The 15,538-nt window shown below is 35.5% G+C and overlaps 1 protein-coding gene across 1 annotated transcript; it reads left to right on the top strand.

Annotated features, from left to right (window-relative positions):
• The first annotated feature begins 13,828 nt into the window (after positions 1-13,828).
• LOC104608560 (transmembrane emp24 domain-containing protein p24delta3-like) lies at positions 13,829-15,331 on the top strand. The gene is made up of 4 exons (XM_010274596.2): positions 13,829-14,251; positions 14,373-14,582; positions 14,678-14,754; positions 14,863-15,331. Exons 1-4 carry the CDS (start codon positions 14,045-14,047, stop codon positions 15,005-15,007), a joined length of 639 nt encoding a protein of 212 aa, XP_010272898.1. The 5' UTR covers positions 13,829-14,044; the 3' UTR covers positions 15,008-15,331.
• Positions 15,332-15,538: the final 207 nt, after the last annotated feature.

The raw sequence follows: 15,538 nt of genomic DNA, 5'->3' as shown, positions 1-15,538 counted from the left end.
GTGATGACTGATGCCTGATGCGTATTTGCTACACTAGCAAGTGCACTAGTCACACAAGTAATAGAGGGATGAATAGAGTATCGTTTCCCACGAGGACATATGCAGCAACTACTAGTAGCATATCAACCTTCTATCATCTGATAAACCGAAATGTATATCTAACCTAAAACTGAAATCCTAGCTAACAAACTATCTCTAAGAAATTGGATCAAACACCTTGCATGCAAGCTGAGAAGACAAGCTAAATATGCACAAAATTGATTCAACAATTAGTTCTCTAGGTCATTCGAGTAGATTAGGATTCAACCTTGGTTTGGTGGAACCCCAAGGCAATGAATAGCCTCTCTCAAGCGCGTGTTCACTCTATGCATGAGTGATGATTCTTATATCTCTATCAAGAATCTAATCCCTATGCATGCATTAAGATCTAGACATTCTAGGGCATCATTTCAGATTGAATGAACACCAACCGAATTGTACAAGTTATCTCTAACCTTGCACTCAATTCGGTTATTGATCAGTAAATCCGAATTTCTAGAGTCTTTCTCAAGCACTCTAGAACTTCCAAGAATCAAGAACAGTTTGGCCAAATAGAATTAAGGTTGCCTAAATTCTTTTTCAAGCAATTCAGACATTACAAAAATCAAGATCAATTCGGCTAGCAGTTCTAACAATCAAATTTCTAATCAAGAAACATCAAGATTGCATCTAATCCATTCAAATGAACCTAGAAAGCTAACTACAGATCTGAATTTACAGAAATCATGCTTGAATTACAGCAAGAAAGAAAAATTAACGGAGAATTGAACATGAAACCCTAACTGAATTTGATTACCACTTGTGTAGAAATCAAGGAAGAAGACAACCTAGATTGATCTCCTCCAATGGCTTCTCCTCCAAATTCGAAATCAACAACTCTACTTCTCTTGAAGCTTCTTGAATCTCCTTCTTTCTTTTCTCTTGCATGCCTCTCTCTCCTTTCTCCCAAGAGAGTTCGAACTCAAGGAGTTTGAACCCTACAGTTTTTGAATCACAAGGTGTTGAACCCCCTTTTCCCACCAAGATTTCTCTTTATATAGTTTTTCCTTCAGCTCCCTCTCTCTTCTAGAAGTTGCCACCCTTAGCCTCTCTTGAATCTTCTAGAAGTTGTTGCCCTTAGCCTCTCTTGAATCTTCTTTGGGTTGTTCTTGAGTTGCAAATGGGCCTCTTCTTTGCTGGGCCGAATAGGCTCCCTTGGAGGCTGCGGTTAGGCTCTTTTTGGGCTCTCCCAAATAGTGCAACATGGGCTTCATGGGCCGAATGACCCTCCTTTGATCTCTCAGTTGGGCTTTTGTTCCAGCTGGGCTGAATTACCTCCAATTTGGCTCATTTTTCTTGGTTTTGTGCTTTCTTTTCTCTAAGTTAGTCTCCTTGGATAAATTCATGAAATTAAGCTGAATTAGGGTAAACTTTACACAAATCAGCACAAAAACCATGCATAAACACCAGAATTTTATGTGTAATTTGCACACACATCAAATACCCCTACACTTAAGTTTTTGCTTGTCCTCAAGCAAAGACATCAGCCTGTAAATTGGTCATCCCCCTTTATTATTACCATTTACCGGATGAATTTTAGGAGGAGAATGAATTGAGTGATCGAGAAACTTGTGTAAGTGTTCCGATTCATTCCTATGAACTACCATTCTTATCACATCCATAAGAGCCAAGGAAGGGGAGAATATGATATTCTTCATGTTCCAACATTCACTTCCATTCAATATGTAAATCAACACTTTGACCTTTAAAATTGACCATCATTTTGAGCTTGGTTTCAAATCTGTCACTGCATATAATTGAGTGTTCAACCGCATTTTGTCCCTTTGAACCTCAACCATCACCGATTTTTTTTTTCTTTTCCCTCTTTTTTTTTGGTGTAAGTGCATTTTATGCTCCATCTCGCACAAGGCATTTTCTCTTTTTTTTTTTTCTTTTTGGTGTGAGTGCATTTTATGCCCCATCTCACACTGGTCACAGGCTAGAGGCAGATAACAATACTCATAATCTAAGTTGCCAGTTTTACTATTCAGCTTGGAATAGCGGACTTGGGATTGAACTCATATCATAAACCGCTAGTTTTACTATTCAGTTCATTACAACGAAGTGATTTGGACTTTGTCCCTTTATTTTTTTTTTCCATTGTTGAACCTCATGCATTAATAGTTCAGATGTGAACATAGCTCAAATAATCACTAAAATGTCAATCAAGTGCACTATACACATGAAGAAAGCTAGGGCTGGTCATGATGAAAGTCATATTATGCTCCCTTAACCTCATGCATTGTGCTAAGTTTGGATCATTCGCAAGAATAACTCTAACACTTACATTGATTTCCCTCAACTCATTGTATTCCCTCTTGGAATTCACCTAATAAACAACAATAATCTGGGGGAAGTTTCAGTCTATTCGACCTGTCATTGCATGCATGTATGTGTTGGGATGATTGAAGTGCAAGGCTACAGCCTCACTCCCCCACACTTAAGATGAACATTGTCCTCAATGTTCCTAGTGTTAGAGAGTGAAAATGAATCCAACAATGGAAGTAAGTGCATGAAGGGCAATATCACGTAGTGAGAGGGGTTTAGAGGACTTCCCTGAAGATCATTATGAATTTTGCAATAGCTATTTTGATAGGAAACCTCTAGCTGCTAAGAATCATACAAAACTAGAGAGAGATCAGTAGCCTAAAGTGCTTGTTCTAAAAAAAACTAAACTCAAATGCTAAGAATAAGAAAAGCAGAAAACATACAAGAAAGTTTATGACAGCTCATCAGTATTGGGTTTGCCGCTCAATAAGCGCTTGTTCTCTTGGATTCACCACGATATTGCTTGGTGGAGTGCTCGGTATTCTTGTTGAAATCATTTGTGCCAACTGCCCGACTTGGTTTTCCAAGTTCTTTATTGATGCTTCTTGGTTCTGAAATATGGTTTTAGCATTAGCTATGAACTTGGCTATCAACTCCTCCAAGTTAGATTTCTTCTCCGGCCGATTGAAGTTTTGGGGGAAAGGCGTTGGCATATTCTGATTTGGCCCTGACTGATTCGGGTGGCCCCTCCATCCGGGGTTAAAGGCACGAGGGTACTGATTTCCTTGCTGCCTTGGAAAGTTGCCAACAAAGAGAGTTCAAACTCAAGGAGTTTGAACCGAATGGTTTTTGAATCACAAGGTGTTGAACCCCCCTTTCCCTTCAAGATTTCTCTTTATATAGTTTTTCCTTTAGCTCCCTCTCTCTTCTAGAAGTTACTGCCCTTAGCCTCTCTTGAATCTTTTTTGGGCTGCTCTTGAGCTACAAATGGGCCTCCTCCTTACTGGGCCGAATAGGCTCCTTTGGAGGCTGCGGCTAGGCTCTCTCTTTGGGCTCTCCCAAAGAGTGCAGCATGGGCTTCATGGGCCAAATGGCCCTCCTTTGATCTCTCAGTTGGTCTTTTGTTCAAGTTGGGCTGCATTACCTCCAATTTGTCTCTTTTTTCTTGGTTTTGTGCTTTCTTTTCTCTAAGCTGGTCTCCTTGGACAAATTCATGAAATTAAGCTGAATTAGGATAAAACTTTACACAAATCAGCACAAAACCATGCATAAACACCAGAATTTTATGTGTAATTTGCACACACATCAATTCCCGAGGCTAGTTATGTTGATTGTACCTTTTGATTAATCGACTCTTATAGTTTTTCTTACCGTGTTTTCATTTTATTTACAAGAAAAGCAAATACGAGCTATTTAAAGGGCCAAGCTCTCAAGTTTGAATGACTAAATAAAGCAACTCATAACACAAATCCAAAAATAATTCAAGTTTGAATGACTTAATAATTCATGTGTTTTTGTTTACAATTGCAGCAGTTGCGGGGGCTACTTCAATCCTAAACTACCTTCTTGAAGCACATTATTGGAACTTGTGAAATTAAAGTAAAACGAAGAATAGCTAGCTTCCTCCCTCAAGTAGAACAGAGATAAACGACCACCTTGGAAATCCAAATTACATTCCAGTTGAAATTAAGAATTCCAGTTGCAATTTATCACTAGCTAGCTACTTCGGGGATTTGGTCTTATAGTAAGTATTTCCAATGGTTTATTGTAAATATCATTGAACTGGAGATTGAATTTTGTGTCTAAATCATGGTCATCCATTACTATGCTATCAGTGGGATGTTCTGGATGACCCTATCACTATGCTAAAACATACTTTCCTGAAGAAGAAATCAACAATGAATAAAATGGAAATGGAAAAGAGGATAAAGAGTTGCATGCTGCATTCCTCTTGTGTTCGACAAAGAAAAAGCGGAAATAGAAAGGAGGATAAAGAGGCTTGTGTTGTGTTCCCCCTTTGTTTCTCCTCTTCAAACTAGATAAAGTGGGATAGGAAAAGGGGATAAAGAGGTCGACATGGGTATTTTAGTAAAAATAAATGCAAACTAATTTGCAAAAGGGTAAAATAGGCATTTGGAAAAATTTTATTCTTTGGTTTAACATTTACCGTCTTGGTGATTGACGAAAGGGAGGTTTTTGTTAATTTATTTAAAAATCCAGGGGAGGTTTTTGCTAAAATGAAATTATAGGGAAGGTTTTTATGATTGTCAGAAACTTCATGGGAGGTTTTTGTATTTTACCCTTATTATTATGTCAAAAGACTTAAACATACTCTATGACCATGGTTTTTAAAACCGACCCGGTGATCGAACTGGTTAGGGGTCCGGTTACCGGGTCGAACGGTCTGACCATTCTGACAAGAAAATAAAAAATTCAAAAAATTCAAAAAACTAAAAATGGTCAAAGCCGTTCGAACGGTTAACCACCCGATTTAGCGGTTTGCTGACCAAAATCAACGGTTTTGGAGGAAAATCCGGTTTTTGGGGAAAATGGAATTGGTTACCTGACCGATTCCCAATTTTTCTGGTCCGATTGTTCGGTCCAGTCCAGTTTTGAAAACCATGTCTATGACAATTTTATCAGCATTCATATTCTTCCAAGATTTCCAAAAAAAAAAAAAACCTAATAGAAAACAAACTTTTATTGACTATTGTTAGTGGGTGGACCTCATAAGATTTTGTGGGTTTAATTGATTGGTGCTCCAAAGAAGAATTGGACCCCCTAAGAAGAAAGTTCTCTTTAAGGATGAAGAAACATGGAGCAGGCAGATGGTGCACAATACTTGAAAAACATAGAAATCAGTGATGTGTTCGCTCTAAGTTCAAATGTGGATCTCTCAAGAACAAGTAGTTGAAAGACGTAGAAATCAGTGGTGTGTTCGCTCTAAGTTCAAATGTGGATCTCTCAAGAACAAGTGGAAGGACATGTGGGTCATGGAAAAAGGGACCAACGGATCCCAAAACATGATGATGATAAGTTCATAACCCAATGGTGCTCAATATAGTAAATTCAGAGTGCCGAAAAAATTGTTTATGTCAAACCTATTGCAATTTCTAGTAGCGGTACATTGCAGATTGCAGCCCTAAAACACATCAAAGATGACATGCATACTCAAATTGAAACCTCACAAATTAACTATCTAAATTTATGAAAATCCAAGATAAGGGAGTATCTTGACTTGACTTGGATCAGCATCGACATTTCTCTCTCTCTCTCTCACTATATAGATATTGACATTTCTTTCTGTGTCTGTCAAAGCGTATGTAACTATATATGTAAAGTTTGATTTTGTAATGGTAGCATGAAACTCTCTTGCAATATAGCATTCTGGATTTTTCTAAGATGAAGAAGCAAGAATCTTTACTTTGATAGAAAAAAACCTCATTATCTATTAAAGGGGATAGAACGGCATTTTAAATGAGTTCACATGTGATGTTGCATTGATGCAGGGTATATTTAAGTCCAATAGGGTCAGCCAACAGAGTATGTTTAATAGTCTTTTACCCTTAATGCAACACTTGTTGTGCGAGATAAAGCTAGATATATATATATATATATATATATATATATATATATATATATATATATATATATAATTTCGATAATTATATTGTACACTATAACATGGATTAATGACATTGGACCTGGGTGTCTATTTCTAGAAGTTTGAGTATTCAACTGCCAAATTTGAAAGTTTAGGGTAACTATTTGTAATTTACCCTTATTATTTTTATTCTTATTCTTATTATTCTAATAATAATATTATATAATAGTATCAATCTGTATTATGGGATTTCGTAGAGAGAATTTGTCTTTACCATTAATTCCTCAGCATCAGGTAATTTTGTAAGTGATCTTTAGACATTTTGTATTGTAATTATTTTATGAACTGAAGATCACACTGTATAGGTTTTTCTATTAGGGCCCATAGGTTTATTATTTTAGTACTAATAAAATTCTAGGTAGTCACCGGCCCTTCTACCAGTAGAATAATATTTAGGGTTGAAAAAGCCTACATACATATTTTATACATATATACATGCATTATGTTTTGGGTCCGTTTACTTCATTTTTTTGTCTTATGGCCATGTCTCTCTTTTGTACCTTGTTTCTTTTTTCCTTTTAATAAAATTTCCATGTACCATAAAATACATATATACATCCATATATAATTAATAAACATTTATACATAAATAAACAGTCTGATTATGATACCCAAGGGCATGCATAATATCTAAAAAACTTACCAATCAATGGATATAATAAGAATGGTAACCATAATTGGTATGTCTTCATTGGTCAATACTCTTTTGTATCATGCCTTTTCAACATTAGAGGTTTACCCAGAAATAACATAAATGCATAACATGTGTTGTACACATGGATTTTAAAATCGATCTGGAGACCGAATCAGTAAGGGGTCCGGTTATCGAGTCGAATGGTTTGACCGTTCAAACCAAACAATTAACCCATTCTGACAAAAATAAAATATAAAAAAAAAATAAAAAAAATAAAAAACGGTCAAAACCATTTGAACGGTTAACTGTCTGGATTAACGGTTTACTAACCAAAATCAACGGTTTTAGACAAATTTTCAGTTTTGGGGAAAATCGAAACCAATCACCTGATTGGTTCCCAGTTTTTCTGGTCCGACCGTCCGGTCTGGTCAAATTTTGAAAACCATGGTTGTACATGTTTGTAATTAGTTGCAAGTTTAATCTGATTATATACACATATGATTGAACCACTCTTGTTGCCAGTGGAGGACTCTAGATCTAAAGGAGAGAGAAAACAAAAGCAAACTTGTGTTTAACTCCACTAAAATGGTTAGGGTCGGGAATTAAAATAGCATTTCAGTTATTATGAATGTAGGTAATTATATGAATTATGAAAAGTATAAAATGTTAAAATACAAATATGAAGCCAGAAAAAGCATGGAATCTAAATAAAGGTGTTCATGATCTGGTTCGGTACAGTTAGGAGAAGATTTCAGACTAAACTAGGTTTTCATTTCAAAATAGTCTGGTGAATTTCAATCTGAGAAATTCTTAGACCAAACCAAATAGTTTTGACATAGAAATCAAACTAGATTTTCTTGTGGTTTGGTGTGATTTTTAATACGGTTTAGATCATTCTAGGATTCTATTGGGATTAATTCAATTAAAAAGCCTAAACCTTCCTGGATTTTCTAAAAAGGTCTTAAGCCTTCCCTCAACTTTGACTTGTCCTTAAAGCTCCTCTGATATTTGGGGATAAAGGGACTTATACTACTCTTCTATTACTTTACCATTCAAAATCTAATATCCACCATTGATGTCATGGATTATCATGCCAATTTTGCTCTTATGTAAAATCATCAAATGTTTGATGACTGAAATAACTTTAAACCTTTAACCAAAAGTAATACCCTTAAATCTTTAACCAAAATAATAAGATGCCGTTAAACCTCTATTTACCCAAAAACAGATTGTTTATACCATAAAACAAGGAAATACTAAAACAAATTTACTCGGATTAACAGTTTATGGGTAAAATTGGATTTAGGAAAGTTTTACTAACTTGCTAAGAGGAATTAGTGTGGGCATAATAGACACTTAATGTCTTTATCCACTTAAAAAGTAATGGAAGGGGTCTCTAATTCCCTTTATCACAAAAAGTTAGGGAAGGTTTAAGGGCATGTCAAAGTCGGAGGTTTAAGGCCTTTTTAGAAAATCTAGGGGAGGATTAAGGGATTTACCCCAAAGTTGGAGGTTTGAGAATAGTTCCTCTTTTAGTGTGCCATCTAAGGACTTGTCTATTTTCTGCTTCTTTTGTTTTCCAGTCTTCTTCTGAAGCCTTCTTGCCCTTACATTTCTTCTTACCAGATTTACCTCTTTCAATAAACATGACCATTGGCTTGTCCTTTCTGATCAGTTCATCGGCCCTTTGCAACATATTTCCAAGTTTTTACAAAATATCTTTTAACTTGTTCATGTAATAGTTGAGTACAAACTAATTAAAGGGCGTAGGCAGGGAGTTCAAGATGAAATCATTCTTTGTGTCATCATTTAATTTAGAGCCAGAGCCTTCAATTCATTTATGAACCCTATCATCTTCATGACATGGTCATGAACTAGATGATTTTCAAACATCCTAGTGGTCATCATGTTAGACAGTGTATGCCCTTAGCTCTAATCAGCTTGATGCAAATTATGACATTTATTGTAAATGAATAAAGTACATATTTGATTCATGTTATTATGGTGTGTTTTTGTGTAATACCCTTAAACTAGACACTAATGAGACTCGTGTTAGTTTATAATCTTCACAGCCATTGGATAGATCTTGGGAGATTTATCCTGCCAAGGTTGACACTGATGTGCCGCCAAGTTGGTTGGGGTGGTTTATCTCAGTTGCTAGGGTGAGACTTGAAGTATATGCAGTGTAGGTTTTCTTGAAACCCAGAACCGGACCAAATTCTACTATTGTCCTGGACCTTGGAGACAGATGGACAAAACTGGAATGTTACACCTGGTCCCTAAATTCGATTGTGGTACTGCACTAGGTGTCGGATTGGGTTGTCTTTGATATGCCAATTAGTGAGATCCTTAGTGGGGGTTAAAACCTGGGTATGTTGGGGCAGTCCGAGAATTCATCTGAGTGGGTGATCATAGTGACAAGATCACTCCCTTTGTCAGACAAAGTGATTGATCGGGGAATGCACTATCTCTGATGGAAACCTAAACTGTCGGCAGTGGATTTCAAATGTGTTTGAATTTTGGTTTTGCAAAATATATTTATATAGAGATATACTTATATTATGGTTTCAAATTGTCTGTGAAAGGTTTTAATTCCCGGGATCCATGTGAGTAGAGAGTCCAGCATTGTACCTTGTAGCCGAAGGAGAGGTCTTATCTTGTCGGGCATTGTATGATCATTAAGGGCTGAGAGGTTAAGTGTAAGACCATTGCGGGTTATACATGAGGGGCTAATCTTGCATCTACCCACAGTCCTTGGGCTTTCATAAGATGACTGGACCTAAAGACCATTTAATGTAAATGGTGGGCCAAATAAGAGCCCATGGTGATGGACTCAGGGCTTCACTGTGTCATACAGTGAATTTGGCCATGCCTTGTAACTAAGGTTAGGTTGAACCCATGTGGCTGATGTGTAGATCAATGATAAAGTCCCACGCCATACAAAAAAAGCCAAGCTAGCCAACATTAAAAGGAAGTGAGCCTGAAAGCTTAATAGGCCTAAAGCCCATTTTGAACTGGGTTAATTGGATTAATTAATTAGGGGCGAATTTGGGTATGGATCAATAGATGAGGATAAGAGGATAACTCTTATCCACTTAAAGAGTCCAGATCTAAATCTCTATTTGGATAAGGAAACTTCTAATTTGATTAGGAGTAACTAATCTTGATCTGTAGATAAGATAAGGGATTATCCTTATCACTTAAAGAGTTCAGGTCCAAATAAAAATTTAGATCAAGAAACTCGTAATCAGATTAGGAGATTTAAGGGCTATACATAAAGAGCATGGCAGACCTGGAAAGGGTTACAAAGTTTGACTATTTATGCCTTCAGTTCTCTCTCACTGCTCTTGCTGTCCCACCCTGTTCGATCTCCATCTCTTATAAGTGGTCAATATTTGATCTTGATATTGTTTCTTGCTAGAAGAAACATTTCTGAAGCTGTACTCACTATCCCATTCGATTCTTGCTGAAGAATCAGCAGTTCTTGGTGAAGAACTACTTGCTAATCCTGCCTCATCCTAAGTTGTGTCATCTTTAGTGGAGGGAGAATTTGGTACTCTCTTTGGGCGTGAACACCTACGTTGGGAGGAGCTTTTTGCATGGATTCTATATCAGCTATACCTTTCCCTAATCTTGGTTTTAGATTTGGTTCAGTTTGATTACAAGAACGAACCTTGAAAATGTAGTTTTCTAAATTGGGAATACGATTCCCGGATGGGAGTAAGAAAATTTTTGAAATTTCGCCTAGCCACCTTGCATGGTTTGGCTATCCATATGATGGATCTTCTATCCCTTTACATCAACAGTTTGAGAACCTTTTGTCATGCAAAATGATTTTGCTTCTCATACATGGTCTTTAAACTATCCAAAATTTCTTTACAAGTTGTTATTTTATCAAATTGTCTCTGGATAGAGTTTTCTAGTGAGGCGGTGATGTAACAATGGACAAGGAAGTTCTTTTTTACCCATTCCCGATATTTTTTCTTTTTACCCTTAAAAGCACTTTCATTGGGATGTTCTTGTACTTTCTCGTTGGCAATTTTGTCCAATTTCTCGGATGTGAGCACCAGGTTAAGGTTGCAAATCCAGTCTGCATGGTTGGGTTCTTTGAATTTGTTATCATGTAACTACTTAGCAACTGGTCCGTGTGCCATTTCTAAAAAGTTACACGGGTAATTATTCCATTACCTAATTATTGTTTCATGTTATATATTATAAAATAAAGTTTTATCTACGTTCCATTTCCATTTGTTCATCTTTGAGACTTCCCTTTATCTTAGGGATAGAGATGTTATTCATGTTTCTAGAAATGTAGGGAGTCACATAGGTGCATGGGGCTAATTGTTTTAGCTACATAACCCCATCACTTTTTGCAAAGGATCATAAATCCATCAATGTCTCATGATCTTCCCCTTTTAAGTTAAACCTTTCTAATTGGTAAGTGTTGAATAGTCATGTTGGGAGCCCCAAGGTACGATGAAAGAATCTTCGATTTTAAGATATACCCCTCCCACTAGTCTATGATGCCCCTACCATCTAATGAAGCAATTCAACTGACTATTTCAAAGAAACAGATATCCCAATTTTATGGTGCAGTTTTGCTAATCAATTTAACCCGTTTTCATGTTAATGACGGAAGGTCTTTAGTGATCTCATCTTGTGATATTCCCTATCATCTAACAGTTATATCATTGATGAGGGAATATTTATATTAGTCCCTAGGTCAATTTTAGTTATTACCATAGTGGCTCCCAAAGACTTTTCATAAAGTCAGATTTAAGTGGACCCTAAATGGGCTAGGGTTCTTACAATGTTCCCTCTCCGAAGAGGAAACAGGAGAATGGTCCAACTTCTAACCAAATCATTACCATTAACATCACTTTCATGAGTGTTTGGAGGTGAAGCCTTTATTGGGCTGAACTCAAATAGCTGGGAAGAGGCACTCATAATCAAATCAGGTTAAACCTTTCACCTTGCATAACCTTTTTGCATCGTGCTTTCCAAGCATACCACATAATAAATATCTAATAAGCAAAGGACTAGCCATTGTTCATAGTCCACCAATGTGATAGCCAATCCATGAGACAACGATTTGGTTAATTATGCATTCAGATAACAATAATGATTTTAGTATTCTTATTAGAACCCATTGAGAAAGATAAGTAATCAAAGCAAGGTATGCTAATGGGTTTATCATATTTAATTTTGTTTAGTATGATAAATATATAATATTAGAGATGTATTAAAAAATTTTGGAATTTTTTTTTATATTTTTATATTTTTATATTTTTATATTTTTATATTTTTGTCTATTTTTGTTTTTATTATTTAATTTTGATATCATGTGTTGATCTATTTGAGTGAAAAAGGATCTTATTTTTGGACAAATTTAAAATTTCTATTCCATTTCCATAATTAATTCTAAAAATAATCCTCATTTATGCACTTATCTTTATTCAATATGATAAATTTATAATATTTGTGATATATCAATTTTTTGTTTTATGTATTTTGTAATTTTGTATATCTATCTATTTATTATTTTTTTATTATTTAATTATATGGCATCATTGGTTGACCCATTTTACCATAATGATTGGACCGATAGGACCGTTATGGTGCAAGTCAGGCATGCTAGATTGAGATTAAGTACAACTCAGGCCCAAAATGCATTGGGCTTGACAAGTCCAATGTCAAGCTTGATCTATAACTTGGGCCTAACCTATACTAAAATTTGATGGATTCATGTTGAACTCAAACATGAGTTTGTCAATCAGTTCCATGAGTTTGACACAAACGTGTGCTTCTTTTTTGGTAGAAAAATAAATGCACGTGTATATGTATGCATGTATGCAAATGTTTCTATTTATGTATGCATATATGTATGTATGTGTATATATAGTCAAGCCGGGCTTGGGCTATCTAAGGGCTAGGCTTAGGCCTAATATGAAAAATAGAAAGGTACAAACTTTTTGGCCTAGGGCTAGGCCTAGCCCAAAGACCAAAGACCCATGCCTATTTGTCTAAAACTGTGAGTTGGGTCAAATTTGTTTTATTCTTTATTCTATTTTCATCATGATAACTCTTATTTATCGCTTCTATTTTTGTATAATATGATGTATGCATAATATTATAGATGACCCAAATATTTTGTGCAGAAATTTTATATTTTTTAATAATTATTTGTGTTTCTATCTTTTCTAATGTTTTTGTTATTTAATTATGACATCATGACATCATGGGTTGATCCATTCAACTTAAAGGTTTGAACCATTGACCCAACACTTATTTTTGTATTTGATTTCCATCATTAATAAAATTACTTCTTATTTATCATATTTATTTTTTTAATATGATAAATATATAATATTAGACATATGCCTAAAATTTTGCACAAACTTGTAATTATATATTTTTATTTATTTTTAATATATATTATTTAACTATGAGACCAATGGTTGACCCATTTTGAAGCAAAAATGGGTGAACTACTTATTCACCACTTGAATAGAAAGATAGTTTAGTTTTCATGATAGTCCTAAACACATAGGTTTTATATTGGTAAATTATTGAATGTAAATCTAATCAGTAGAATTTATTAGTAAAAAACAAAAATATCTCAAATAAAGAATCTAAGGAAAGACAATTTGTGTTATCACCTAATAAAAATGAGTTTAATAAGTAAAAAGCAATAGTACTTAATTACAGTTCCAAGAAAAAGTGTACAAAGCTCATTTATTTAATATAATTAATGAGAGAGAATAGAATGAATTTAATAGATATATAATATAATAACCAAATTCAAAAATTACATTTTTTTCATCCTCCTAATGAAGAATGACCAAATTCTAAAATAAGGGTATTTTAATTATAAAATGTCTAGAATATAAACCTCATTTCTACTTTCGATTATGGTATAAATATATAATATATAATTACCTTATTCTTAGGTGCTATTTATCAAATTCACGACCTGCTTTGATGAGTTAAAGATTTTCTAGTATCATTCCTTTTAACTCGTAAGTCAAGTAACGGACTCCTCAAAAATGGAGCATACTCCGTGTTTAGATGCCTTGCGCCATTGGAGTACTAATTGCCATTTTAATAGTGGTATTCCGGCAGATCCGGACTCCTCAAAAATAGACACTCTCTTTTAATAAATACATGTTGTAAATGATCAACAAGCAACCCAGTCCAAAGATCATCGTTTTGGTACGAGAACCCAGACAAGAGATTGAGAGAGATCGTGATCTGGGTTATTGTTTGTCCCTACTTCGAATCAACCAAGCTTTCGCTTGTTCCATCTCTGATCACCAGCCAGAGTGGGCAAGCGAAAGCCATCAATAAGGGAAGGTTCTCTTGCTTCCTTCTTTGAAGTTTTCTACGTACAGGGAACGACGATGACGGCACTCCTTATCCCAGCTTTATTTCTTTCTTTAAGCTTAATGAGTCTTCTTCCGCCTTTGGGGGAAGCGGTTTGGTTAAATCTTCCTCCTTCAACAACCAAGTGCGTTTCAGAAGAAATCCAAAATAACATCGTTGTCTTGGGTGATTATAATGTCGTCGCCAACAACCGATCCTACGACCTCCCCGGCATCAATGCCAAGGTACGGTTTAATAATTTCTACCTCAGAATCAAAATTCCTCACTACACTTTATTATTTGATTGACGATTGATCATGCCACCTCTACATATACAAATCACTTGATAAATCCACTTTCTTTCAGGTGACATCTCCATATGGAAACTCTATCTATGCAGAGGAAAATGTCACTGAAGGCCGGTTTGGATTCACAACAACCGATTCTGGGAAGTACTTGGTTTGTTTTTGGATGCATAACTATCATGAAGTGGTAGGAGCAAGCATTAACCTTGATTGGAAGATTGGAATTGCTGCAAAGGACTGGGAATCTGTTGCAAGAGATGAAAAGATCGAGGTTTGCACATGATTTCTTCCTCTCTCTCTCTCTCTCTCTCTCTTTACCCTTTTGGCTCAGTGCTTTGATTGATATGTAAATCCAATGCCATGTAGGGTGTTGCGCTAGAGCTGAGGAGACATGAAGCAATAGCCAAGTCCATTCATGCAACTATGGTCCGTCTCAGAAGCAGGTATTTTTCTATTATATATGATTCAATGCATCCAAATTTGGTTTCCATTCTGTACGTACGTGGGTAGAATAACATTTAATTAATTTATTATTCGTTGTTCATTGATAGGGAATTGGTAATGAGGAAGGTAAGTGAAACAACCAATGACAGAGTATCAACGTACAGTATCATGTCCTTGATGATCTGCGTAGTCGTTTCATCTTTGCAACTATGGAATTTGAAATGCTACTTCCGAAAGAAGAAGATTATTTAGAACTGTGGAGTTGGTTAGTCTCCGAATGCAGAACCTACAACCATTTCAAGGAATGATCACAAATTAGATCTTTGTACCAACACTTTCTTTTCTTCGTTTTCTTACCTGGGGCAAAGTTTTGGCATGGGTAGAAAGAATTTCCCGGCTTCCCGACCTTGCTGAAAGAGGATGGAATCCAAAATTGGCTAACTACATGGAAGTGTTTATGGTTATTTGCTGTGTACTTTTTTTTTTGAGTTCTAGAAACTTGACACCCACAAAAACATGTATATAATTGCTTTTTGCTAAAGCATCAATAAATAGATATGGTTCTACCAAAAAAAATAATATTTGAGTTTCAAGAAGGCGCTCCACCATTTGTGTATATATTTTAATATTCACATTTTACATATGCTTATACTTTATCCCACATGTTCGTCACCTATTCGACCAAGGCCATGTTTGGGAGTGCTAAAAATAAGTGATTATTTGAAATAAATGTTTATTTGGGCTGGGATCACACCATTAAGCATTTATTGATGTTTGGGAAAT

Source organism: Nelumbo nucifera, chromosome 5, assembly GCF_055504915.1.
Source record: "Nelumbo nucifera cultivar China Antique chromosome 5, China Antique-T2T, whole genome shotgun sequence".
Classification (NCBI taxonomy): Eukaryota; Viridiplantae; Streptophyta; class Magnoliopsida; order Proteales; family Nelumbonaceae; genus Nelumbo; species Nelumbo nucifera.
Note: the sequence above shows the minus strand (reverse complement) of the source record. Positions and strands in the feature narration are given on the sequence as shown.

Excerpts from the sequence above, each read along its gene's own strand:
- LOC104608560 (XM_010274596.2), top strand. The coding sequence starts at position 14,045 with ATGACGGCACTCCTTATCCCAGCTTTATTTCTTTCTTTAAGCTTAATG. Across the intron at positions 14,252-14,372 it reads TCCCCGGCATCAATGCCAAG|GTGACATCTCCATATGGAAA; the intron begins GTACGGTTTAAT and ends ACTTTCTTTCAG. Across the intron at positions 14,755-14,862 it reads ATGGTCCGTCTCAGAAGCAG|GGAATTGGTAATGAGGAAGG; the intron begins GTATTTTTCTAT and ends GTTCATTGATAG.